Source organism: Nasonia vitripennis, chromosome 1 (assembly GCF_009193385.2).
Source record: "Nasonia vitripennis strain AsymCx chromosome 1, Nvit_psr_1.1, whole genome shotgun sequence".
Lineage (NCBI taxonomy): Eukaryota > Metazoa > Arthropoda > Insecta > Hymenoptera > Pteromalidae > Nasonia > Nasonia vitripennis.
Window position 1 is genome coordinate 1262489 of NC_045757.1, and position 24168 is coordinate 1286656.

The 24168-nt window shown below is 44.7% G+C and overlaps 6 protein-coding genes across 19 annotated transcripts; 1 reads left to right on the plus strand and 5 right to left on the minus strand.

The window, feature by feature from the left end:
- Nucleotides 1–211: 211 nt before the first annotated feature.
- LOC100121906 (WD repeat domain phosphoinositide-interacting protein 2) lies at nt 212–8438 on the minus strand. Of its 9 annotated transcripts, none has more exons than XM_032595923.1 (11): nt 8374–8438; nt 7508–7964; nt 6245–6327; nt 5965–6131; nt 5686–5880; nt 5495–5611; nt 5251–5405; nt 5005–5178; nt 4818–4925; nt 4582–4688; nt 212–1498 (listed from the first exon to the last, which is right to left on the minus strand). In XM_032595923.1, exons 2-11 carry the CDS (start codon nt 7639–7641, stop codon nt 1383–1385), a joined length of 1356 nt encoding a protein of 451 aa, XP_032451814.1. In that variant the 5' UTR covers nt 7642–7964; nt 8374–8438; the 3' UTR covers nt 212–1382. The 9 variants fall into 9 exon arrangements, with proteins under 9 accessions (XP_032451814.1, XP_031777575.1, XP_031777576.1 ...); XM_031921715.2 differs by lacking the exon at nt 8374–8438 and adding an exon at nt 3169–3231 and having other exon boundaries at nt 6224–6327; nt 7508–8356; XM_031921716.2 differs by lacking the exon at nt 8374–8438 and adding an exon at nt 3175–3231 and having other exon boundaries at nt 6224–6327; nt 7508–8355.
- Nucleotides 8439–8573: 135 nt separating this feature from the next.
- On the plus strand, nt 8574–11533 carry LOC100121920 (intraflagellar transport protein 56). 2 transcript variants are annotated; one of them, XM_032595915.1, is made up of 7 exons: nt 8574–8925; nt 9350–9891; nt 9977–10226; nt 10309–10518; nt 10591–10897; nt 10965–11205; nt 11283–11533. In XM_032595915.1, the coding sequence occupies exons 1-7, from the start codon at nt 8923–8925 to the stop codon at nt 11392–11394; spliced, it is 1665 nt and encodes a 554-aa protein (XP_032451806.1). In that variant the 5' UTR covers nt 8574–8922; the 3' UTR covers nt 11395–11533. The 2 variants fall into 2 exon arrangements, with proteins under 2 accessions (XP_032451806.1, XP_031777565.1); XM_031921705.1 differs by lacking the exon at nt 8574–8925 and adding an exon at nt 9065–9144.
- LOC100678569 (neutral alpha-glucosidase AB-like) lies at nt 11422–14802 on the minus strand. Its single transcript, XM_008204536.3, has 8 exons — nt 14634–14802; nt 14151–14558; nt 13570–14086; nt 13084–13496; nt 12614–13015; nt 12177–12540; nt 11733–12105; nt 11422–11660 (listed from the first exon to the last, which is right to left on the minus strand). Exons 1-8 carry the CDS (start codon nt 14777–14779, stop codon nt 11548–11550), a joined length of 2736 nt encoding a protein of 911 aa, XP_008202758.1. The 5' UTR covers nt 14780–14802; the 3' UTR covers nt 11422–11547.
- A 265-nt stretch (nt 14803–15067) lies between these two features.
- LOC100121937 (alpha glucosidase II alpha subunit-like) lies at nt 15068–19596 on the minus strand. The gene is made up of 9 exons (NM_001159962.1): nt 19552–19596; nt 18982–19071; nt 18376–18786; nt 17954–18301; nt 17634–17883; nt 16745–17559; nt 16323–16667; nt 15841–16238; nt 15068–15767 (listed from the first exon to the last, which is right to left on the minus strand). The coding sequence occupies exons 1-9, from the start codon at nt 19566–19568 to the stop codon at nt 15655–15657; spliced, it is 2787 nt and encodes a 928-aa protein (NP_001153434.1). The 5' UTR covers nt 19569–19596; the 3' UTR covers nt 15068–15654.
- Nucleotides 19597–20252: 656 nt separating this feature from the next.
- Nucleotides 20253–22273, minus strand: Or230 (odorant receptor 230). 4 transcript variants are annotated; one of them, XM_031921667.1, is made up of 6 exons: nt 21427–22273; nt 21088–21348; nt 20919–21018; nt 20749–20844; nt 20513–20692; nt 20253–20423 (listed from the first exon to the last, which is right to left on the minus strand). In XM_031921667.1, exons 1-6 carry the CDS (start codon nt 21915–21917, stop codon nt 20349–20351), a joined length of 1203 nt encoding a protein of 400 aa, XP_031777527.1. In that variant the 5' UTR covers nt 21918–22273; the 3' UTR covers nt 20253–20348. The 4 variants fall into 4 exon arrangements, with proteins under 4 accessions (XP_031777527.1, NP_001177589.1, XP_031777529.1 ...); NM_001190660.1 differs by having other exon boundaries at nt 20349–20423; nt 20513–20674; nt 21427–21917; XM_031921669.1 differs by lacking the exon at nt 20253–20423 and having other exon boundaries at nt 20545–20674; nt 20919–21025.
- A 124-nt stretch (nt 22274–22397) lies between these two features.
- Nucleotides 22398–24142, minus strand: LOC100121973 (low-density lipoprotein receptor-related protein 6). 2 transcript variants are annotated; one of them, XM_001605525.6, is made up of 4 exons: nt 23972–24142; nt 23362–23900; nt 23056–23299; nt 22398–22995 (listed from the first exon to the last, which is right to left on the minus strand). In XM_001605525.6, exons 1-4 carry the CDS (start codon nt 24093–24095, stop codon nt 22580–22582), a joined length of 1323 nt encoding a protein of 440 aa, XP_001605575.2. In that variant the 5' UTR covers nt 24096–24142; the 3' UTR covers nt 22398–22579. The 2 variants fall into 2 exon arrangements, with proteins under 2 accessions (XP_001605575.2, XP_008202763.1); XM_008204541.4 differs by having other exon boundaries at nt 23362–23897; nt 23972–24138.
- Between the last annotated feature and the right edge of the window lie 26 nt (nt 24143–24168).

The window sequence follows — 24168 nt, forward strand, 5'->3', positions numbered from 1 at the left end:
AGCTTCACTGTATTCGTATACTTGTTATCAGTGCACTTCCATCGAGATCCGTTCATTTGATTTCAATTTCATTGACAAAAAAAATTAAAAAAAGAAGAAAAATAAAATAAATAGACCAAATTACTTGTTTAATTAATTTAATTTTATCTCCATGTCTATGCGAAATGTGATGTCGAAACAAGTTGATGGGAAAGAAAAAAAACGACAGCAATCTGACACATATAGTAACTTTAATGCATAAATCTTTGAAAATATTTACAATCATTCAGCAATTTTATCGTTTTTGCGTTATCTCATTTCGTTCAATATAAAAGTAAAACTATTCACCAAACAAGATTCAGTACAAAACGCGAATGAGACATTCTTGATCCTAAGTTACTTAACACTTTCGTCCAATGTGCTGCTAAATTTAAACACTCGCTCGTACAATCCGTTTGATTAAGTGTCACACAAACATGAGCTACGAATATCATACGACAAATGCGAGTGCACTTTTTTTTATTTCCTAGTATAATCGACTTACAGATAAAATGAGATGCAGCATTCACCCTTCAGATACAAGAGAAAAATAAAATAAAATTGTCCTCTATAAATTTATTCCTAGATATCGTCCGATTCTCGTTTCGAAGTCGCTCCAAATCGACTTGCGTTTTAGATCTTTATTAAATTGTTGCACTCGAAATTCATATAATTATATACAGTTATTCAAAGACTGCTGTATCAAGCTCTAATAACGCTAGTGAATTTACATGGAGCTGTTAAATAATACAGTTGTAGTTATGTTTATGTACAAATGCATTGAATTTACTCATTCGCCGTTATCGCGTACATCATTTACGAAGAAAACAAAGTAGGACAAGAATCAAGGGAATAAATCGTGTCAGCATATTTATTTTTGAGCAAAGAATTTCGAGCGCGTTATGCGAATTTCAGGAACGTGTGAAAAAAAAAGTGTAACGCGGACGCGTTCCGAGAAATCGTTTTCTACACCTGCGTGTCTGTGTGTGTATGCGTTGGCACCAACGATTAAAAATAGTCATTCGGAATCGAAGACATACCCACACATCGTCGTCGCGTCAATCGCAATTAACAAGGAAAGCCGCATCGCAAAACTATAGACTACTTCGTCTCGAATGTATAAAAAATTCCAATTGCTCCTCGTACAAAACATCGAACGGTCTTCTTACTCGAGATTGCTAGATATCCTAAAGCGGCGGCGACGCACAAAGCGACATAATAATATATACACACGAGAAAGGGAAAAACGCGGTAAGATAAGAGAAAAAACAATGTACAAAAGGGGGAAATCAAGTCGATGACGACGACGATGGGGCCACTGTTGCTGTTGATATGTGACTGCGGTCGAAGATGGCTGGAACGGCTCAGTCGGTGCGCTGAGTTACCGGTGGAAACTCGGCGTCGTCGTCCAGCCGGAAGGTGCCATCGCCCTTCGGCGGACTCTCCGTTGCCGCAATGATCTCGTGGTACTTCTCAGACTCTATGGACATGAACAAATGCTATGTTAGACGTTGTACTTTGGTTCAAAGAATTTTGGGTGATCTGTGAGTTCGGGTTATTGTATTTTACTTTACTCTTTTACCCAACCGGTTCTTTTTTAATTGAATTTAGATGAAGTGTGTATGATTTTTTTTTAATTTTTATTATGAGATCGCAACCCTAAAACTTGTAATGAGTTCGACTGATCTTTAAATCTTACCAACAACACAAATGGAGACAAATATTTCTTGATCTACTGACAAAAATTTTCTCACAACTATTTTAAATCGAGAGAACGCTTTTCCATTTCTACCGTATTCGTATCTAAAAACTGTAGTAATGTTGCTCGATCATAATGCAGAGACTCGTATAAGAAAAGCGGTTAACACAATCTACAAGTCATCGAGGTAAAACACATATTATTTGAAAAATCCAATGATTGGTCGTTCTGGGGATGCGATCAATCGTATGACGCGCATTTTTTTAAACGTCTTTCTTTATATGAAATGAAGTTAGCTTTTCTCCATTACGAAATTAGGTATTAATAAGTCGTGCTGACGTGGCCTTAGATTTTTCCAAATCATCGCTGCTGAGTTCATGTGCAATTTTATATTCGCGAATGGATAAAACGTAAGTACATACTTATAAGTCGAGGCTCTAACACCTTGACGCTATGAAGGTTAGTGCATTTATTGTGCTCTTGAAGCTTTTTGCAAAAATAATATGGTCTAACGTAATTGCTCTGCTTCCTTACATGTTAGGGCTCGCGTTAAAAAATGATGTACAATAATACTTTGCGTACTTTCTCGAAAGTTGATGCAATTGAATGGAAATAAAAAAGAAAAAGAAAAGAAAGACAAATGGTTGTGTTCTCATGACGAGTGCAGATCGACGATTAGCGAAACGCGTTAATGTATTAAAAAGAGGCTCGCAGAAGTAGCGTCGGAAAAAAAGATAATAAACGTGCAAGAGCGTGAACAATCGGCTTTACGAGATTCCTCGGTGCTGTGAATGCGATTTCGTTGACCTTTCGGTATTTTCTTGCTTTTTTTCCAGACGTTTTTAGTAAGCAATTACATTATCGACGATTATGTGTTATATACGCGCGTGTGCCGTGAGAAGCGTTAGTGTATACACTGCTATCCAGTAAAGTGCATGCTTGTGTAGGTGTGTTTGTGTATCTTTCTGTAGATATATAGACGTATGGTGAACAAGTTCGAATTGACTCCGTTGAATATATTCTCTATAGATCCTGTGTTTGTATTCTTATGCACAGAAAAATCATGAAAAAATTATACACGTAACATAAGGAAGTGCGAAGAGAAAAAAGCACCTCGTTAATGATCAGTCATAAAAATGAATAAAGTGTCGACTCGTGTGATGTACGTCGACGAGACAGAAGTTAAAATTTTTCCAAATCAAATGAGGTCAGCATTTCCTCTCTTTGCAGTTACCCTCAAGACATATAAGTAATAATAATAATAATAAGCTGCGGGTTTTAAAATTCTCTACGGACTCTACCGAAGTTTGCTGAGCAACACAGGCGTGAACGCAATCTAGAAGCACAAGGTGTTGAAAAAAAAAGAATAAAGTGTGAAAATAATATTATAAGGTAAAAAGAAAAGAAAAAAAAAGAGTGTCTCAGAGCGGGTCAGAGAATAGAGGACATACCAGTACCTGACATGGAGTCTGGCGAGCGGCCGCGCAACGCACCCGCGTAGCTATTTATGCAGGCTTCGGGCGGGAGTAATAAAAAGAAAAAAAACACATCACGTGAGAGCATCGACTGCACCGCGGGGGCCCCCTTCGTCGAACCCCCGCGCGTGTGCGTATACAGGTAGTTGCGAGAAGGTGAAAACGAGGCAGGATTGATACTCGCAACGGAGGGTGACAAATTTTCTCCTGCCTCGCTTTTTCCTTCCAAATTGCTGGCGAAGAGAAAGAGAGAGAGAGATTTTTTATCGCGCGTGTCACTAGTCGCTTGGATTTTAGAGATACGAGAGAGTAATTTTCTTTTCAATTTCGAGAGTTTTAACTTATCCAAACGATCGAAGCGAATTTCAAGCGACCAGTGCGTCTACGCTAGATCAAAAGCGATAAAGGAAACAAGCAATGAGAGGCTTCTAATGCGTTCGTTATTCCGGCGCAAACACACACGCGCACACACGTATGCGAGGACAGCATAATACTTATTATTACAAAGTATAAATTGGATAGTACATTTTAAATAAAATTACGACTCTAGAAATTGACGTGTTACATACACTATTGGTAATACATAATAAGAGTAATAAAATAATAAGGAGCCTACAACGACTTTCAAGCAGCTAAATTCTCAAGTCTAACAACAAGTATTTAAATGGAAATCTTAGTCTATTTAGTAAGGAAAAATAAAATTAAGAACGTATCGTTGAATTCGGTGTAATCTGAAAGGTCATTGTACGATTTCTCGAGAATGTAGAATTGATCTCTAACATTTTTTGTTAGTACAATAACGTTTCATGCTCACAGCGTAACATCGTGTGACTAATTAGATGTGTGTTTAGAATCGATTTGTTTCATTAGAATCACTATTGTATATATATATATGTAATGTTGGGCCCATTTATTGAATAGACTTTCATAAAACATAGAGTCTCTGCTCGAGGTAAAATATTAAAAAAAAAATGCAACAAACATGCATCGTTTTAACACTTATTATTAAGTAATTAATAGTCAAAATACGAGTAAAATTCTAAAAAATATGAATACTTTTAAGGACTGTGTATGTGTGTGTGGGTGTTTGGCATGCCGCGGGCAGAGAAGGCTAAGTTTATCACCTGCTCTACCTTTGCTTGGAATATGTTAAACTCTTTGCTGTTGATATCGCTAATAATCAATTTTCATTTGATTTTCTACGACTGACAGCAAGAGTTTTAACATAATAGAAGCATTTTCGCCTGCCATCTTTTGATATATTGAAAAAGAAAAAATATGTTATTTTCAACATCGCTTTCATGCGATTAAACAGATAAAACAAAAAACTGAAAAAAATTCTCGAATCAAAATAAGCCCACATTTTTAGAAACCTTATCTGAAAGATACCTGTGTTCTGCACAGTTTGCGGTGCGGTCTGAGCTGAGGATTCACCTGAGCATGATCCAGCAGCCGAAACACTAGCACAGTCAACTTCATCTTGTTTACCATCTAACCTGGGTATGCAAATAAAGTATACATTTATATGCTTACATTTTGAATCGGTGCCTCGCAATTTTCTAGATTACCAATCACTATCTGTATAAACACGATAGTAACCATAGTAATCTAAATCGTCAACAAACCTATGTTGTTTGAACAAAGGGCAATCTCCCCCTTCACTAGTATCAAGGTTATAAACGTAAAGGTAGCCATCGGCACTTGCTACTAGCAACCTGAGCACCTTTTGAATTCTGTAAAATTCAATAAAAGATAAATTAAATATTGTAAGGAATGACATTTGTTTATTTAACAGTTATGAAAAATACTTACGTGGCAATGGCACAAACATTTTTGAGTCCCTGGAAAGGTAAGTGCACACTAGCAAAAGCCCTTCCTTGATTGAACACATCTGTGACCTGCGAAGGCAAGTAATTTGCAGAAGCAGACACAGCCTTTGTGAGGTATCCCATCCAACTTTGAGCTTCGTCTGGCTGCTGTTGTGGACTACAATACAAAGAACCAATTAATTTATTTATTTAACACTGCACGACAATTTTAAACATTACCAATACTTACACTTCTCTTGGCTCTTCCAATTTGAATATATGAACTGTTTCGGTATTACTAGAGCAGCACAAAAATATAGAATCTATACTGAAAGCTAGACTGCTGATGGTCACGCATCTTTTTACTCCTCGCCGAAATTCAAAGAGCTTTGTTCCATCATTAACCTGATGAAAAATTGGTATTTGAGAATATCTTTTGGGAATGATCTTTTGATGTTTCATTATCATGTAAAAAAGAAAAAAATTAAACTCACGTGGAAAACTCTGATTACAGTGCCTTTTTCAGAGGCTGTTGCCACTTTTGTTCCATTAGGGCTGAATGCAAGAGCAGCCAATGGGCTGTCGTGTGCTGGAATCATTGTTTTTGCTTGCTGTAAGAGAGAAAATCAACCTGAACAATATGCTTCTAATTAAGATTCTGTACAAAAAACCACTTTCAACTTACAAGATTCATGGCATCGAATATCTGGACTTCACCAATGGTATTGGAACCTGGATAAGCCAAGTAACTGGTGTCACTGTTGATGGATAATGAGCAAAGGCCAGCCAGATTGGGTGGTGTGTCACGTATGGTGTGCAGCACCTGCATATCCCTTATGTTGTGAATATACAGCGACTCCTCCAAGCATACTACTAGTCTCTGCAAAAAAAGAACAAGGACGCAATGTATCAGTTACATTCTTAAGGCTCATAAACTGTGAATTATAGGCGCGCAACTACTTACAGCTCTGTTCAGCTTCACAGCAAGTACGGTATTGGAGTAGCTGTAGTTACATATTTCAGTGCCCTTCCGGAAGTGGCAGACTTTCAGTTTACGGGGGGATGATGCGCTGACCACAGCAATGAGGCTGCTGTTGAACAATCGCTCAATAATGCATACATCTTCGTTTTCTAAAAACAAGCCCAATTAATCAAGTTTAATATTACAAGCGTAGGGCATTTAGCGAACAAAAAAAGTCAAAAAAAGCAAAAAAGAAACTTACGTGGCCTCGATGCACACTCACCGTTTTCGAAGATCTTCTCGAGATGATCGACGGAGCTGAGTGAGAAGATTTTGTAGCCCGCCTTCGATCCAACGGCTAACGACCTGCGCCCAAAGAAAACATTAATCGTCTGATGCATAATGCAGTATATGTATATATAAGCTGACAGTCAGCTGTCGAAGACGCGTGTGGCAGCAGTCAGGTGAATGCGTCGTCAGGCTCTCCTCCTCCACGGAGAGCAGCTCGTCTCTCTCGTAAGTAAAACATCGGGAGATTCAGGGTCGCGCTCGACTCTCGGTGGGCCTTGGACGCGAAAACGCGTGCAACGATTGTGTCATCGTGCGCGCGTTAGCGCTCGCTTTTTTCCGAGTTTCTGCGTTGCAGCGAGTGAAAGGCGGCTGCTGCTGTCTTATCTCTCTCTCTCTCTCTCTCTCTCTTCTCTCTCTTTCTCGCGCTTATAGACAACATCACGTATACAAGCGCGATTCGATTCCTTTAACTTTTATCCGCGCGTGTTACGAGGGGGATCGAGAGCTTTCGCGATTCCGTTATGCGCAGCCTTTATCGGCGCAAGCGGGGGTGTTTGGATTTTTTTTTGTTTGCTTTTTTTATCGTCCCTGTCAGCAACGAATATAGACTTGGTATCTATTGGGAATATAAAGTTGATTCGCGGTCAGAAAAATGGCGGCGACAAAGTCGCTAGTTATACATTGCAAGTATATATATATATCAATTATGGCGGCGATAAAGTCGCATCCACCAGAGGACGTATTGCAACTTTAAATTCCCAATAGCAAGTCTACATACGTTGGTATCTGTCAGCGCGCAATCGATGAAACGTAAACAAACTGCGGACGATTGGATAATTAGAGATTACGAGGTGTATACTAGGGAAAAGGAAAAACAACAATAAGAGCGAGCATCGACGAATTTTCCCTCTTTGTCTCCGCCGTGGTCGCGCACGAAAGAAAACAAAGGCGCGCGAGTGTACATAGCGCAGTTGCGCAACTGCGCGATAGCCTGGGCCCGTGTATATACTTACGCGCGCGCGCGCTACGTGCTCGCGCTACGTGCCCGCGGGAAAGAGAGAAGGGCAGCTGCTGGCGCGGAGAGCAGCATCATCAGCATCGGGGAAAGGAGGAAAAGTAGGCACGGAAGGGCCTTTGGAGGTTAAGTACACTCCGCCCCTCTCTCTTGCGCTCGGCTGGCTACATACCTGCACCGATATATATGTGCGCAGATACGCGATGGCAGCTGCGAATAGTAGAGGCAAGAGGTACTCACGAGCAGTCCTGGTTGAAATTGACGAAGAACACAGCGTTCTCAGGATCGGTAGCCTGCGCGAGGTTCATGAGTCCGGATATGCTGTACTTGAGGCCTTGCGTCAGCGCGTCCACGTTGCGGGCGAGATTTTGCATAAACCTCGAGAGCGCAGGGTTATATGTCCGATTCTACGTTTCTGTCCCGAATCGTGTTGTTGTTCTTTGTTGTTCTTCTTCTTATCCTCACACTCAACAGCGTTGACGTTCTACTACACGATCGTGTGTCCAACAGTATACGCGTACTTACGAGTCTCGACAACTGGCAAGGGACGACTGTCGAGTGTCGAGGAGGAAGTAGTAGTTGTTGTTGTCGTTACGGAGGGAAGAGTACACGGCCGACGACGCGCACTGCCACTATTCCATATTGAACTGAGTGCTCAGCTCTGTCGTCGTCCGATCGTCGACTCTCTTGGACCTTCCTGAGTATGTTCGGAAATGAAATTTCGGTTAGTAGTTAGGTTGGTAGCCCTACGCTAACCGACTGAACGACGTTCAGCGCGTGTAAACAATAGACGGTTAGGCGAGCTGATTTCCGCGATGCTGACCGATGAGCATGCCATGTGACTATGTGAGGTTTGAGGTTGTGTACAACATTAACTACAAAATTTTCAACTCGTGGAATACGATGATTATTGGCTTCAGAATCATCGAAAATGTCATCGAACATTTCATGTACATCACTTTGTTCATCACTATCAGAATCGGTCGATGATAGGATACCATCAAACACCTCAATTACGTTCATAATGTCTTGATAAATAGATCAACTATATACTTTATTGCAATAACATTGACTTGTTCCGAATCCGAACAATCAGCTGTGCTAACCATCTACTGTTTACACGCGCTGAACTTCGGGCGGTTGGTTAGCGTAGAGCTACCAACCTAACTACTAACCGAAATTTCATTTCCGAACATACTCCCTGTCTGTGCGAGCGATTGGGGGAGGGAGGGGGAAAGCGCGTCGTCGGAACAGCTGACAACTCCGCGCGTATCTATACACACCTCGGCAACTGCGCTCTCCTTCGTCTCTCTGTGGGTGTAGCATTTGCGCACCGCACGCACAAAGAGAGACGGCCGCTGGTGGGGCGATAGCCGTTGTTATCGTCGAGCAGGAGAGAGAAAGATGGATGTATACTTACTTATGATGGCTTGCGTGCAAAAACTACGTTATTTTGGACGGAGGAACGGCCGGAAAACGAGACGTCACTCGTTTCGGTTCCGGAGGTTTCTACGCCGTTGCCATGGCAACAAACGGCAACAGAGGATCGCGCGATTGATGCTTTTTGTACATATACGCTTCGGAGTCGCCGTTTTCGTTTTGGAGTCGGAGCTGCTTTTCGAGATTTTTTGCCACTGACAGATTGACGGGATATTATGGTGAGGGCTATCGAGTTGTTTGGTTTCGGAGTTGTTGACCGAGAGAAAACGATCGTTTGTTTTGATTCGAATAGTTGCTTGTTGCTATGAAAAAAAAAAAAAAAAAAAAATTATTTTCAATGTTGGAAAAGGAAGTTATCATCACTTTAGTCAGAGGTAGTGGTCGGCACACATTTCACGGCGATGACACGTACCATTGATTGTATTCTACACGTACTTGTATCGAAATGTTTATGATTTTTTGAATTTTTCGTATGCACGCGCTCTTTCAAAATTCTCAGCTTCTTGATTACGCTTGATTTTCCTTCTTTTATTTTGTACTTTTAAACGTCGGACGTTCTTTTATTAAAATGTCTTACACACCTGTTAATATATATATATATCAAATAAAGTAAAACGCAAAAGCATCTCTATGACATTTCAGATCCTGTCACGTGCAAAGCCAGCCTCGGGCGAAGGTTCTCGGAAATCGGCCTCGAAACGCGAGATCCCGAGCCTCGAGGAATTCCTGTCGCGACGCGACTACACCGGAGCTCTCACCCTTCTCGAGTTCAACGAAACCGCTAACCCGGCCAGCAGCAACAAGGACAGCCGCTTGTGGATAGCTTATTGCTCGTTTCATCTCGGCGACTACCGCAAAGCCGCCGACATTTACGAGGTTCTGAGGAAGTCCGCCGACGGCAAAGATGCGCCCGAACTCGGCACCTACGTGGCTTGTTGCTACTTCTATCTTGGCATGTACCCGGAGAGTCAGAAGATTCTGGCCGATGCGCCGGACAGTCAGCTGAAGACTAGACTGTTGCTCCATCTGGCCTACAAGTTGTCGGATAAGACGCAGCTGGAGGAGTACGAGGAGAAGCTTCGCGATATCGCGGAAGACCAGCTCTGCCTCGCTTCTGTCCACTATCTCCGGGCTCACTATCAGGAAGCCATCGATATTTACAAGAAAGTTTTGCTTGAAAACAGGTGTGCCCACGATTAAATTCTGTCTTACCGCACCGACTCAACGGTTAACGTCCGATATTTCCTTTCATTGTATTCAAATTTATAGGGAGTATCTGGCGCTTAACGTTTACGTAGCTCTCTGTTACTACAAGCTGGACTACTACGACGTGGCGCAGGATGTGCTTCAGGTATACCTGCAAAAGTACCCCGACAGTGCGACGGCTATCAATTTGAAAGCCTGCAATCACTTTCGTTTCTATAAGAGCACTTCCGAAATGGTCGAGCTCAAGCAGCTTATCGACAAAGTTTCCAGCACCAGCAACTTCGGTAACGATCTTATTCAGCACAATATAGTGGTGGGTCTCGCTCAGAGATGAGTCAAAATTATTTTGCACTTAATAGTAACGTAGAATAAATCGTCAGAAAAAATGATAACAGGTTTTTAGAAACGGAGAGGGCGCGATGCAAGTCCTGCCGAACCTGGTGGACGTCATTCCAGAGGCTAGATTGAATCTAGTCATCTACTACTTGAAACAGCACGAGAATCACGAAGCTTACGAGTTGATAAAGGACCTCGAGCCCACAGTTCCTCAGGAATACATTCTGAAGGGTATAGTCAATGCTGTCGTCGGCCAAGAAAGAAACTCCGTAAGACTCCAACAGTCCTACCGTATTTACTCTGCTCGTGATTTTTTTTCTCATCAAACTTTTCGCCCATAGCAAGAATACATCAAGGTAGCCCAGCAATACTTCCAGCTAGTTGGCACCTCAGCCTCCGAATGCGACACGATACCTGGACGACAGTGCATGGCTTCGTTTTACTTCCTCTATCGTCAGTTCAAGGACGTTCTTGTCTACTTGAACTCGATTAAAACCTACTTCTCGAACGTTGATAGCTTCAACTTCAATTACGCTCAGGCCCAGGTCGCTACCGGTCACTACAAGGAAGCCGAGGAGGCTTTTATGACTATCAGATACGAGAGGTATCGAAATGACTCGGCTTACATCAGTCTGCTTGCCTACTGCTGTGAGTGAACTTTTGCATATTCGCTCTTTTGCGAGAATCGATCTCATTGTTTTTATATCATTGTCAGATATAATGAACAAGAAGGGACAGCTGGCCTGGGAACTATACCTAAAGATGGAGCCCACCCCGGAATCTTTCAATCTGCTGCAGTTAATAGCAAACACGTGCTACGTCGTGGGGGACTTCTGGTACGCAGCCAAAGCTTTTGATATGCTGGAAAGACTAGACCCCTCGCCAGAACACTGGGAGGGCAAGCGTGGCGCCTGTTGCGGAACTTTTCAGTACATTGTTGCGGAGAAGCTCCCAAAGTTTGTCATAAAATTCTATTTTTCTCTTGCTAAAAATGGTCTTTTTCTCTAATTGTCGATGTTCGTATTTTTTCTAGGGAGTTGTTGTCGGAAGTTGTGAAGCTACTTAGAAATACCTCGAACTCACAAGTCGAACAGATCATTCGAGTGATGCGAAAATGGGGTAAAGAAAATCGGGTTGCCTGTTAACATATTTATTATTGCGTTTTACGATGATTTGTAAAATATATTATTTATTTTCTCGTTGTAAGAATTGTATATACAAACTTTATATACAACATTTTTCAATGTATAAAGAAGTGAAATACATTGCGATTGGAAATTGAAAGCTTAATTCAGCTATTAGTCAAGCAGAGCGATTGACCATTCCTTGTTTATGTTTATGTTCAGACCTTCCAAAGTCAAGACGTCCTTATCTGAACTGTATTCTGTTCTCAAATTCATTAGCGTATTGGCTAAAAAGAGTTGAAAAATAATAAATTAGCTCAAACAATAAATATCAAGTAAATAGAGAAAAAATAACTCACGCTCCGAAAAAAGAATCGCCGAACTAACGTCTTTGGGGGGATTTACGATCACGATCTTCTCTAGTGCACTCTTAGTTAGGAAATCACCTTCGTACAGGAGCTTTGAGCTGAGTGAGCCACCTTTGAAGTCGAGCGCTACATGCTTAAATTTCCCCTCTCGGTAATCAAAGCTCTCTTGATCGTCGATGTAGAGACTGCCTCGAGCGCGTTTGTTGGCGTCGAGCACAATATCTAGAGTATAGGGATCGTCTTTCATCCCGACGGTACTCGGACGCTGCTTCATTTTCCTAGGTATTACACTTCCAGACCTCTGGTACACCGGAATGCGGTCCAGAGTCACCGGGATGTCGACTCTACCGTTTGAATAAGCTTTCTGCGAACGATTTAGCACGATGCATTTTATTTATGCTCATATTTTTATTATGAAAAACGAACCTCACTTACTTGTGTGTGTATGTCGTACCACGTGACTATGGCTTCTCCGGGAAAGTAGACCGACACAGTGCTTACGTTTGGTTCAACGACAGGTCTTACGAGAATAGAATCGCCGAGTAAGAGGTGGTCATCGATAGCGAAGGTTTCGATCTCCGTTGGGTAATGAGCCCAGAGAGGCCTTATCACTGGAGTGCCATCGATCTCGTGCTCCCGAAACAGCGTGTACCAGAGAGGCAAGTACGAGTAGCGCAGTCTCAGAGAGTCTCTCACACGAGTGGTTACCTCTTCGCCGAGAAGCCAGGGTTCGCGTCGTTTGGTTGTAAGTTCTGAGTGCTGGCGGAAAAATGGAAGCCAAACACCAGCTTGGTACCATCTGCATTTTTTTTTTTTTTACTTTATTAAGTCGATTCCCTGACTTTTCTTCTTTTATGTCATACATGACCTACCTGACGTAAAGTTCAGTACTGGGTTCAGTGGCAAAACCAGTTACATCGGAGCCACAAAACGATATCCCGCTTATGGCCAAGGAAAGGCACTCAGCATACGAGATCTTCAAGTGAGACCACTCGGCCATGTTATCACCAGTCCAAACTGCGGCGAACCTCTGCGACCCAGCAAAGAACGACCTGGTCAGTATAAACGGTCTGAGCTTTCCCTTGGTGCGTCGGAGCATACCCTCGTAGGTGGCCGAGTGCTGCGCTAGTCCGTAAAGATTGTGAACGTCCCGGTGTTCCCAGCCACCATAATGAACCAGGTCCTTCGGTAATGTTACTTCTGGACCGCTCTGACAGCTCGGCTCGTTCATATCGTTCCAGATATGCACGTCTTTCGTCGTACCTTTAAACTTGCTGGAAATTCCAGAAATCGATTACATAATCACGAAACTTGCTCGATCGCGCATTTCACACATCCTTACCTGAAATCGTATAAACTCAAGTAATATTCCCTCGCTTTAGGGTTGAACAAATCCAAGTAGGACGACGAACCAGGCCAACTCTCTCCCTCGTAATCCTTTCCATCCCTCTTCTTCACGTAGTATCCAAGCTTGGTAGCATCCGAGTGAAGAAAGTACTGATCATCCCGCTTGATATGAGGGTCGATGATGACCACAAGCTTGCGTCCTTGAGCTGTTAGATTTGCCACCATCGTTTGGGGATCGGAAAAATTCTTCGGGTCCCAGGTGAAGTATCGTTTACCATTGGTGTATTCAATGTCCAACCACATCACGTCCAGTGGCATGTCGTGCGTGTCAAAGCCCCGCGACACCTGCAACACGTCAGACTGGTTGTCGTAGTTCCAACGAGATTGGTGGTAGCCCAGAGCGAATATCTACGATTAAACAGTTGTAGTTAAATATCGACGTAGATGTATTCAATTTGTTGCGTTAATGCGTATACGGTACAGGTGGTAAATTGCCAGTTCCCGTAAGAGTCGTGTACTGTCGAAAAGCGTCCATGGGCGTAGGACCAAGAAGGCAGAAGACATCGATGATTCCAGACTCAGACATCAAATGGGCATGAACTCCAGGTGGACTGTTATCCCCCGAACTGTTATTATTATTCAGCGCGGAAATGTCTATCCATGTCTCTGCCGCGTTGAGCCAAAAAACTCCAGCTGTGGACTTTTCACCGTGAGCATAAAGTAGGGGAATGGATCCGTACAGTGACATCCTCTCATAAGCTTCGTGTCTGAAGACATCCAAATTGTAGAGTCTGTAGGGTTCGGCAGGGGCTTGAGTCTGCTTTAAAGCCAGACTGTCAGCGTGTTCGGGCAATCCGTAGGCGTATCGAGCCTCGGGGAAGCCAAAGTCCAGGGCGACAGCTTCTGGACCCAATGGCTTTGAGTCTTTGTGGCCTCGGAATTCCTCTTCCCAGGCGCCTGGCTCCAACTCCGCGCCGTCGCCAGAGTTCGTTGAGTTCCTTCGATTCGATGATTTACGCAAATAAATTCATATTTTTTCATTGTTAAATCAGCAACACTTACTTGGTCCTCAGATGCTCAAACCGCATGAGTCCCTTGGCATTCACCGTCAGCACGTGTCGATTACTAGCATAGAAGTCAATTTTGAATGGGCTAGCTTGAAGATAAGCCCGATTGGGTCCACTAGATACCACGAAATTGATGTCCGTGTGCTTAACGAGCTTTAGTTGACCTAAGGCCAGTCGGTCTTCGTCTTTCAGAACACCGCGAACCTGATGCCTTGGTTTCAGTGGATTACGTTCGTTTATACGCAGACGAAAGCTATGGTCAGGCGTTGCACTTAGTTCGATCGTGAAGTTGACGTTCGTCTTTTTGTGGTACAGCTGGGCTCGGACGTAAGAGTGGCCCAACGTTATGTTCCAGGGTCGCACGGCAAAGGGCGGGGCTGCGTTTGTGGCTTGGCGACATCGTCTATGGTTTTAAACAAAATATTTAAACAATTTTTTAAACTGCAGTGAGTAATAATATTAATATTTATTTGCAAACCTGCAGAAACTGCTCTGTTGGCAAGTTTTAAAAATATTTCTATCCACTGCGTCAGTGGCCAAAGTTGCGAATGCAAACAGAATGAGAAGCTTCCAAAGCAGAGTCATTTTTTCTTTCTTCTTTGGTCTGCGAGTCCCAGCAGTCATCAACAATAGGACGATAGCTAGTTAGTTACTTTATACCTTCGCTATCTAGCACATTTTTATACCTTTATACTGATAATTATTACTTTAATCTACGTAATCAACTTTTTTTCCCATTCATTTGTAGTTAAAAGTATAAATTGATAAATGCTTAGATTTGATACGACAATTGATAGTAGGCATAGTAACCGTTGTTATCAAGGAAATAGCATTGTTGTGAGTGATGCACGCTTATTGATAGATTTAGCAAAGGACGGGTACACCTGCAGATTGTTAAATGAATTAACGCAGTTTTATTACAACGTAAAACGTATATTTAATTGGTCTTCGACATCTCCATTATAAATTACAAACATTGCTTCGACCACGTCGATTATCTTCACTGCCCCGTTTTTTCGAAGACAATAAAAGAAAAAAATTCAATCGTCGTTTACATGAGAAAACAATAACGCTTTCGCCTATATGAATAAACTAGCGCACACTTGCAGCCTGTGAGTCCACACTGACGTGCATATGCATATACTTATATAAAAATGCAAACTCACTCAATTTACGTAAAAGATAATAGTAGACTAACTGTGCTTCTGTGCTACTTGTAAAAATTTGAGTATCCCGAGATAAAGACTCGATGAGCTGTGTATTATCTGAGTTTTACAGGCATTATCATCATTGCTTGCATTATCCTGTTATATATCTACAAAGAACTCTATACAACATTTTGTCATTATTCATTACAATATTTTATACTGATCACAGATGAAAAAACGTTGCACGATTTGCTACATCATCAAAAAAGAGCATTCTCCTGTGTGAATGTGTATTGAAGATATTCTTCTAAAACATATTGCCCTCCTCTGTTTCTTTCAGAAATCTTACCCTTAGGCGATCAATTCGATGGTCCATTCCTCGCCCATATTTACACCTGGTTTACGTACCGTCAAAACGTGGTTGTTAGGATTGTACTTGGCTTCCAAGTCAATTTTACCTTGAGCTGTAAGTAAATCATAATACTGAATCAGAACTTATTTGTTCAAGAAATAGCAAAACATTAAAAGTCCACATACCCTTGGAATGTAGGACTGCCTTGGTGATGCCCTTTGGCGGATTGACAATGTCAACGCGCTCGAGCCAGCTCTTAGTACTGTATGCAGCAAGTTTTTGGAGCAGGGTCGAGGTAAGCTTCTTGCCTTCGAGTTTCAGCCTGAGGTAAAGGTACTTGCCATGCCTGTACTCGAAGCTGGCCTCGTCATCGATGTAAAGGTTGCCTTTAGCCTGACCTTGAGTATCGGCTATTACCACCAACGTGTAGGGATCGTTCTTCATAGCAACGGTGCTGCGCCTGATGCGCATTTTACGTGGCACTATTGAACCCTCTCGCTGGAATACGGGAATCCTGTGCAGCGTTACCGGAATACTTAGCTTGCTTACATCACCATACTTCTGCAACGTGTCGATGTCGTACCTAAAATATAATCAGTTGTTTTTATTTAATAAATCTGAAGAAAATCTGTTGTTTTCAAGCAATAACGTTAAAACATGAACTTACCAAGCAACTTTGCCCTCACCGGGGAAGTATACAGAGACTTCGGTGACGGACGGTTCAAAAACGGGCTTGACGAGGATGGAATCACCAACGAGAATCTGGTCTTCAATAGCGAAGGAATCGGACTCAGCAGGATAGTGAGCCCAGATCGGCCTGAGCACAGGTGTGCCATTGATCTCGTGTTCGCGGAACAATGTGTACCAGAGAGGCAGATACGAGTAACGCAACCTCAGTGATTCGCGTACAATATTGATTACTTCGTCGTTGAAGGTCCAGGGCTCGCGACGTTTCGTCTCAATGTGAGAATGTTGACGGAAGAACGGCAACCAGGCTCCAGCTTGGTACCATCTATATTTCAATAGAAATTTAAGTGATGGTTTAGAATATAAACTGTAAATTTCATTTCCAAATTGTCAGTGACTTACCTTACAAATAGTTCTGAATCTGGATTCTTAAAGAAGCCACCTACATCAGCACCGCAGAAGGATATACCCGAGATGGAGAGCGACAGGCACATAGGGTAGGACGCCTGAAGGTGAGACCATTCTGCGGTGTTGTCGCCAGTCCAAACAGCAGCGAATCTCTGCGATCCAGCAAAGAATGACCTCGAGAGGATGAAGGGTCTGAGGGTGCCACCTGAACGCTTGAAAAGAGCGTCATAGGTAGCCATGGTGTAGACAAGACCATTGATGTTATGGACATCTCGATGCTCCCAACCACCATAGTGCACCAGATCCTTGGGCATCGTCACCTCGGGTCCGTTAAATACTGATGGCTCGTTCATATCGTTCCAGATGTGTACGTCATTCGTCGTACCCTCGAACTTGCTCAAGTCGTATAAGCTGCCATAGTAATCGCGTACCTTAGGATCGAAGAAGTCGAGGTACGACGAGGCACCAGGCCAACACCAACCTTCGTAATCTTTGCCGTCCCTGTGCTTTACGTAGTAGCCATTGTTGGTAGCTTCATTGTGTAGGAAATAGTTGCTGTCACGCTTGATATGTGGATCGATAATGACTACAAGTTTACGTCCTTTGGTGGTAAGATTCTTAATCATCTCTAGTGGGTTCGGGAACTTTCTCTTGTCCCAGGTGAAGTATTTTTTGCTGTCAGTGTACTCAATGTCAAGCCACATTACATCCATCGGCAAGTCGTACTTGTCAAAGTTATCGGCGATCTGCTGCACATCCTCCTGGTCGTTGTAGTTCCAACGAGACTGGTGGTAAGCCAGTGAGAAAATCTGTAAACGGTTTATTCCATGTCATTTCAGTTTTCATCTTTTCATCGTCGACTACGATGTATCTGGGTACTTACGGGTGGCAGATGAGCCGTGCCAGTGAGCTTAGTGTACTGCGTAAAGACGTCCATGGGTTCGGGTCCGAGCAGGAAGAAGACGTCGATGACACCGGACTCGGACATAAAGTGCGCATCTACCTGGGGCTTCTTTGCTGAGCCGGATACAAAGTTGACGATGCTCTCGACGACGTTATTATCTGCCTTGGAGAGAATGTCTACCCAAGTTTCAGCAGCATTGAGCCAGAAAACTCCAGAAGTTTTTTCCTTTCTGTAGAGAAGAATGCGATGTAGATTGATTGCAATGAGGAAATAACATGATTTAGGCCCTTCTGACTTACCCATGTGCGTAAAGTACAGGTACAGCACCATAGAGTGACATTCTTTCATTTACTTCATACTCGAAAACGTCGAGATTGTAAAGCCTGTAGGGTTCAGAGCTCTTGGTTGACCTCAAGGCAAAGGAATCTGCATGTTCCGGAATACCATAGGCATGTTCAGCTCCAGGGAAGCTGAAATCCAGGGCAACAGCTTCAGGTCCAAAAGGCTTGGAGTCATGGTGGCTCTTGAAATTCTCCTCCCATGCACCAGGATCATTCTCTGCTCCATCACCAGGGAACTCTGGAGTTGCAGGCTCTGGTGCTTTCTCTACATGCTCTGGATCTGGTTGTTCCGGATGTTCTTGTTTTCTGAGCACAATATAAAAATAATATTACATTCTTGTTATTATAGAGCATTGCACAATATTGAAAAAGATTCTTACGGTTCAGGCTTGGTACGCATGTGCTCAAATCTCATGAGACCACGAGCATTGGTGGATATAATCAAGTGATCTCCAGAGTACAGATCAATCTTGAAAGGACTGACAAATAGAATAGCCTTGTTGGCTCCATTGGCCACAGTGATGTGGGTGGCTGTCTTCTCAACCAAGTCTAACTTGGCAAGCTGCGGATGATCTTGCAAGGCATATTCCACCTGGTACCTTGGGTGCAGAGGATTCTTCTCATTGATAAGGAGCCTGAACAAGTTTCCCTTTAGAGCGGTAAGCTCTACGTTGTAGTGGACTCCGGTGTCTTTATTATAAAGTTCAATGTACAGCGTTGATTCATTGTGAGCTACCGTGTTGGGCAGCAGCTCGTAAGCAGTTTTCCCAGGCTCGACTTTGCGGCATCGCCTAGAATAAGCATGACATTGCGAAATTCACTTTTTTCCTACAGCGCTCGATTTCCTAGCATCAAAACAACTCTGCTTATCAGGCGTTGGTTATGAAATTCAAACCAGATAGGAAGAACAGCATCGATCAGATAAGAGAGAGAGAGAGAGAGAGAGAGAGAGAGAGAGAGAAGTCAGTGCTGGGATCGATGCTCACCTGCAGAAGCTGCTCTGTTCACAGGTCTTGAAGTTCTCCCTGGGAACACCATGGACCATGTTGACAGCTAATAGCAGCACAATCCCCAGTCTGCAAGTAAAGGACATGTCGGGATTCCGAGTTAGGTCGATAGCCAACAGTAGTATAAGCCGCCTCTCTCTCGCTCCGCGAGTCAACTGCACGCAATCTCGGGAAAACCAAACAAGAGCTGAGCACAGCGATGATCTCAGAGTGTCATAATACGACTCGGGGTTATCGAGGGGTTAGCGCGAGTTTTCCGCGATAAGCCGTGGCCGAGGCCGGCGTGACACGTCAGAGGTCGGCGACAGGTAAGTGGCGCATAAACACAGAAAACAACGCGCGTGGATATATAGATCGCGACGCGACTACGCGACCTAACCTCAAATCGCGCCGGTGCCTGCGCATAACCGAGGGTGTGGAGGGCTCGGGGGAGCTTCCCTTGGAGGCCAGGACTATCGCGCCGAGAGGGTCGAAAAGAGCGAGAGAGAGGGAGAGAGAGAAACGAGAGATGGGCTGGGGGAAACGGCTGATAGGCGATGATCGACTTACCGCACGAACGAGGCCATCTTGCGGGACACGGGTCGGGACGTCACTGATCACCGATGGCGCGCCGCGAGCTTTGCGCGAACTTATAATGTATATGACGATGACGGACGTAGGCGGCAGTGGCTCTTTGCGCGAGCGCACCGGAAGTCGTCGTCGTCGTCGTGTAAGTACGTTGGGCATACATATATACACTGCGTGGTTGTTTTGCTTTTTGAAATTGGGCCTATATATCAATAGCAAACATACATACCGTGTGGCTATTAGAAGAGGGAAAAATCGACCCCAAGGACGGTTTTAGAATAAACTGGCTTATTTTTATTAGGCAAACATTCGCGAATTTTTCACGAAATATCCAGACAAATGATTAGAAGCAAAATAATTAGACTTAAACTTACCTGAACAATAAATATAGCCCTGCATTTTTTGTCGCATATACTGCCTGCGGACTCATTAATAATCGACTATACCCGGTATAGACGAGGAATAATTTTTTGCGATGTAGTAAAAGTTTAGTACGTCGCATTTATGCGAGACAATAGAAATCGCGTGTACCAAAGGGCTATTGATTACGCGCGAGAGGCGCCGCGCGACTACTTTTACTTTAGTTATCGCCGCGCTTTTTCCTCTCGCGTCTGCTATTTGCGGAATAATGGGGTGCGAGGGAGGCCGTATAAACTAGCCGGAGAAATCGAAATCGCTTACCGTTATTTCATCGAAGAAAAAAGACATTTTTATTATTCGTACTCGAGGTCATGTTATTACAGACACCTACGTTTAACAGTAGCAGAGTTAATCGTTAACTATTCGCCCTCGTCGCCAGCTCCGTCGTTGATGCTTCGGAGAACAGTGAAAAAGGACAAAGCGCTCGTCAGCATCTGCGAATAAAATTGAAAAAAAAAAAAAAAAAAATATCGACAGCTCGCGGAATAAGTAGGCGCGAAACTTGAAAACGTGTATAACCCACGCGTTTGAATGTCTCGAGCGAGAGCTTCATGTATCCCCCGGCGGTGATCTGTACCGGTCGGTTGGCCCTCAGCATGACGAAGAGCAAAGCTCGATTGGCCCTGGGCTCGTACTCCGGATGCAGCAAGCTCGCGCTGTAAGCCGCGTTAGCTATCGCCTTGCTCTGCCGAAAAGCCATTGTCTAATAATCGAATTGAGCTTTTCTCACTAATCGTATATCAATGTAATTATGCGCACCTCGCTGAGAAGATGCTCGGGAATCCACTGAGCAGTGAACAACTGCAGCAGGTTCAAGAGTAGTAACGGCACGAACTTGACGGCGTTGGGGTCGTTCTGCTCGATGCGTAATCGGAACTTCTCTATACTCACTGTGTCGTGGATAAATCGATTGCGCAATAAGTCCTTACCTTCAGTATCCTGAATCCTACGAGCGAGATGTTGTAGGCCGTGCACACGACCTGGACGAGGAGCACGCTGCTCGTGAGCTTCTCGATGTCCTGGCAAAAGCTGCGAACTAACACGTTGATCATAGCTGTAGAGTATAGGAATATTAATTAGCATATTCTATCCCCTCACCGCATGATCTTCTGGTGAAACTTGACGCAGCTGACGACTCGGATCGTCGAGAGTCTCGAGATCTCGCCGCGACCCTCGGCCTCGTCGGCTATCGCCAGGAGTCTGTTACGGATGGACCTGAGGTAGCCGCATGCCATCGTTATGAGAAAGGGTCCGGTTGTCTCGATCGTCGACACAATCATCGCGATATTCAACACCACCACGATCTCCAGGACCGTGACTATGTCGTACCAGGGCTGCCTCTGCACGTCCACGTAGAACCTATACGAGACGTGCGATTGCCTCTTTAATTTATCCGATCGTATACGCGCGATCAAACGATCGAAACACATGACCAACCTGAACGGCAGCATCCTTCTCTCGGTGCCGTTGACCTCGGCGGGCGGCAGCTTGACGATCCTCGCCGCGACGATGTAGAAGAAAATCGCCACCAAAGTCGTCCACGTGATGTAGTGCGCGAGGTACCTGGCTATCTTCTCGTAGCTCTTGACGACTCGGTCCTCGCCGGGTTTCAGCATGCGCCACAGCTTCTCGCAGGACAGCAGCAGTTCCGCCAACTCTTCTCGCCGGCAGGAGAGTATGAGGAACCTCGCGCAAATCCCGTGGATCACGACCTCCTCGAACACGTACTCGATCTCGATGTCGTTGTGTCCCAGCATCCTCAGTCCGTCGAACATCGACATCGAGTAGTAGAGCACGATCGTCACGTGAAAGTAGACGCGCAGAAGAGTCGTCCGTCGCGACGAGGAGCTGGGCAGTATTCCCATAGTACGAAAGAGCCTGTAGTAAAGGCGCGAGATATCCTCGTACTTGATCGGCTCCCTTTCCATCTTCGAACGTATGTTATATACTCTATACCGCAATTTTTTTCTCCCGACGCTATATAACTTTTTATGCGACGCAGGCTTTCGATTATGCGCGACGCGCTGTAGCGGCGAATAACTTTTTTGCCGCGCGCGGATTGATTAATATTTTATTTTTTGCTCGTGCACAAAAGGGGTATACGAGAGAGAGATGAGAGAACAGAAAGCGCGCAGTACGCGCTGAATTATGAATTATGCGCGAGGCGAACTTGTTGTTGCGCTGAGTCGATTAATGTTTCATCAATTTTCTCTCCTGGTGTAGCGAGCGGCTACGATTTCCAGAGAGGCGACCAGTCGCGCTTCTGCTTCCGAGATGAGAGCTTGCATTAGGGCTTGCTTCTGTCTTATACATTCTTTTACCTTTTCTCTCGCATCGCTGACTTTGACCTTTTTTTTTCAGGGATATCGAGCACTCAGGAGGAGAAATAAAGCGACTTCTCATCCGCAACCGATTGATGCGATCATACCATTTATTGTCGTGGACTACAAATAGACTACTACTGGCGTACAAAAATCTACAGCTACTATCGGTAAAAAAGGCACGCAAACAATCGTAATAAACATCGCCGATATGAGGTAAGGAGGAAAATTATCTGCCACGCACACATAATAATTGAACCCGGCCGATCTCACTTGCCGGGATAGAATATGTAAATCGGTATGTGGGCCGGCTGCTGGGGCAGCTGGGGATCGGGTCTGAGAGTCGGCTGCTGATGGTACATGTCCATCTGTCTTTTCGGCCGGTCGTTCTCGGCGATCGGTTGGCACTTGAGAGGATCGTCGCCGTCGGCTTTCCAGTCGACGGCACAGGCGCAGCTGCGTTCCCTGGCCGACGAGAGCAGACAGAGATGCTGGCAGCCGCCGTTCTCCAGACCGCAGGGGTTGCTCTCGTCGATCTCGGGCTGGAGCGATCGATCGGTCGACTCGACCAGCTTGATGAAGTGCGGCAGCTCGTAGTGGTTTCGGAGTTGGAGGTCTCGATGCTTCGGACAGCCGCCCTCGGGCTTCGGCAGGCAGAGGTTGATGCTGGTTATGCCGTTCGCGCCTGCGAGGGTGACAATCGGTAAGTGTAAATCGTTAGGTAATAAAGTTACGCGGTACTCACCGTCCGAGTTCGTCGACCAGAAGAGCCGGCCGTCGTGTGCGGCGAGAGCCAGTGGTCGATTTTCGATTTTCAGCACCGACACCAGATCGACTCCCTCGTAGTCGACGCTCCTGATCCAGCCCGCCTTGTTGTCCACCCAGTATATTCTCTTGTTCTGCCGATCGATGTCCATCAGCTCGTCCTTAGCTCCCACGTCGGAGACAAGCAGCCGCTTTCCGGTGCCGTCCATGTTGGATCGGTAAATCTGGCGGTGTATCGTACGATCAATCAGAATTCAATATGCAAATCAACGCGTATACTACCAACGTTCTTGATAGATCCTCTGATATCCGTGAGCACGAACATGACCCCAGCGCTGGGGTCCAGAGCGAGTCTCCTGGGCTTTTCCCTGACGATCCTCTCCTCCATGACCGGATCCTTGCGCTCAAAGAGGACCGTCTCGATCATGTGACGGTGCGGTTGATGCCTCAGTCCGATCACGTCGACCACCTGGGACTGACTGTCGATCGCGTAGACGTTGCCCGCCAGCCAATCGTACGCTATGCGAGCGTCCCGACCTGTGGGGTGGTACTGGAAACTGCCGCTGCTGCTGAAATTCTTGGGCTTGTCGTTGGGGTTCGCATCGTGAAGACGGCTGGAGTTGATGCGACTGTGTTCATCGATGGCGAGCAGTCGATCACCCTTCGGGTCCAGGTCGAAGTCGACTATTGCGTCACTGCTATTGGCGTTGATGGGCAACCGCGTCTCTTCCAGGACGGATTCGAAGCCGGCGTCGAGGCTCACCCGCCAAAGTTTGCCCGACTCTCCGCTCAGAAGCACCAGTTGACGAGCTTGCGAGGCGTCTTCTGATCATGAGTCGCGTAATTTTTTTATAATCCTCAAGCATATTTATGATTTTAGCGTGATAAAAACTTACGAATACTCTTGGCCTGCGCGAATCCAGCGACGGCTAGCGCACAAAGCAGAAAAACGAGCTTACTCATGTTTGAAAACTCGTATTCGAGCAGCACATCGGTGCGTGGAACATTTGCGGCGATCATTCACCGCAAAACAACAGGCCAACACTGAAACGCACTCGTCCTATTGTCTCCCCTTTATAACAGCGGTCGTACG

What these genes read in the sequence shown, in the direction of transcription:
- LOC100121906 (XM_031921715.2), bottom strand. Translation starts at nt 7,641, where the DNA reads ATGCAAAATCTCGCCCGCAACGTGGACGCGCTGACGCAAGGCCTCAAG. An exon ending in CCTTTGTTCAAACAACATAG is followed by an intron (nt 4,689 to 4,817) that starts GTTTGTTGACGA and finishes TTGCATACCCAG; the next exon opens with GTTAGATGGTAAACAAGATG. An exon ending in GCAAACTGTGCAGAACACAG is followed by an intron (nt 3,232 to 4,581) that starts GTATCTTTCAGA and finishes TCCCGCCCGAAG; the next exon opens with CCTGCATAAATAGCTACGCG.
- LOC100121920 (XM_031921705.1), top strand. Translation starts at nt 9,109, where the DNA reads ATGACACGTACCATTGATTGTATTCTACACGTACTT. An exon ending in AAAGTTTTGCTTGAAAACAG is followed by an intron (nt 9,892 to 9,976) that starts GTGTGCCCACGA and finishes TCAAATTTATAG; the next exon opens with GGAGTATCTGGCGCTTAACG. An exon ending in TCGGCCAAGAAAGAAACTCC is followed by an intron (nt 10,519 to 10,590) that starts GTAAGACTCCAA and finishes TTTCGCCCATAG; the next exon opens with CAAGAATACATCAAGGTAGC.
- LOC100678569 (XM_008204536.3), bottom strand. Translation starts at nt 14,779, where the DNA reads ATGACTGCTGGGACTCGCAGACCAAAGAAGAAAGAAAAAATGACTCTG. An exon ending in TTGAGTTTATACGATTTCAG is followed by an intron (nt 13,016 to 13,083) that starts GTAAGGATGTGT and finishes TGGAATTTCCAG; the next exon opens with CAAGTTTAAAGGTACGACGA. An exon ending in AGTACTGAACTTTACGTCAG is followed by an intron (nt 12,541 to 12,613) that starts GTAGGTCATGTA and finishes AAAAAAATGCAG; the next exon opens with ATGGTACCAAGCTGGTGTTT.
- LOC100121937 (NM_001159962.1), bottom strand. An exon ending in ATGCGTACCAAGCCTGAACC is followed by an intron (nt 18,302 to 18,375) that starts GTAAGAATCTTT and finishes TATTGTGCTCAG; the next exon opens with AAAACAAGAACATCCGGAAC. An exon ending in GGCAGTCCTACATTCCAAGG is followed by an intron (nt 15,768 to 15,840) that starts GTATGTGGACTT and finishes ATTTACTTACAG; the next exon opens with CTCAAGGTAAAATTGACTTG.
- Or230 (XM_031921667.1), bottom strand. Translation starts at nt 21,917, where the DNA reads ATGGAAAGGGAGCCGATCAAGTACGAGGATATCTCGCGCCTTTACTAC. An exon ending in AGAAGGATGCTGCCGTTCAG is followed by an intron (nt 21,349 to 21,426) that starts GTTGGTCATGTG and finishes CGTCTCGTATAG; the next exon opens with GTTCTACGTGGACGTGCAGA. An exon ending in CCGAGCATCTTCTCAGCGAG is followed by an intron (nt 20,693 to 20,748) that starts GTGCGCATAATT and finishes TTCGATTATTAG; the next exon opens with ACAATGGCTTTTCGGCAGAG.
- LOC100121973 (XM_001605525.6), bottom strand. Translation starts at nt 24,095, where the DNA reads ATGATCGCCGCAAATGTTCCACGCACCGATGTGCTGCTCGAATACGAG. An exon ending in CGCGCAGGCCAAGAGTATTC is followed by an intron (nt 23,901 to 23,971) that starts GTAAGTTTTTAT and finishes ACTCATGATCAG; the next exon opens with AAGACGCCTCGCAAGCTCGT. An exon ending in TCAGAGGATCTATCAAGAAC is followed by an intron (nt 23,300 to 23,361) that starts GTTGGTAGTATA and finishes ATACACCGCCAG; the next exon opens with ATTTACCGATCCAACATGGA.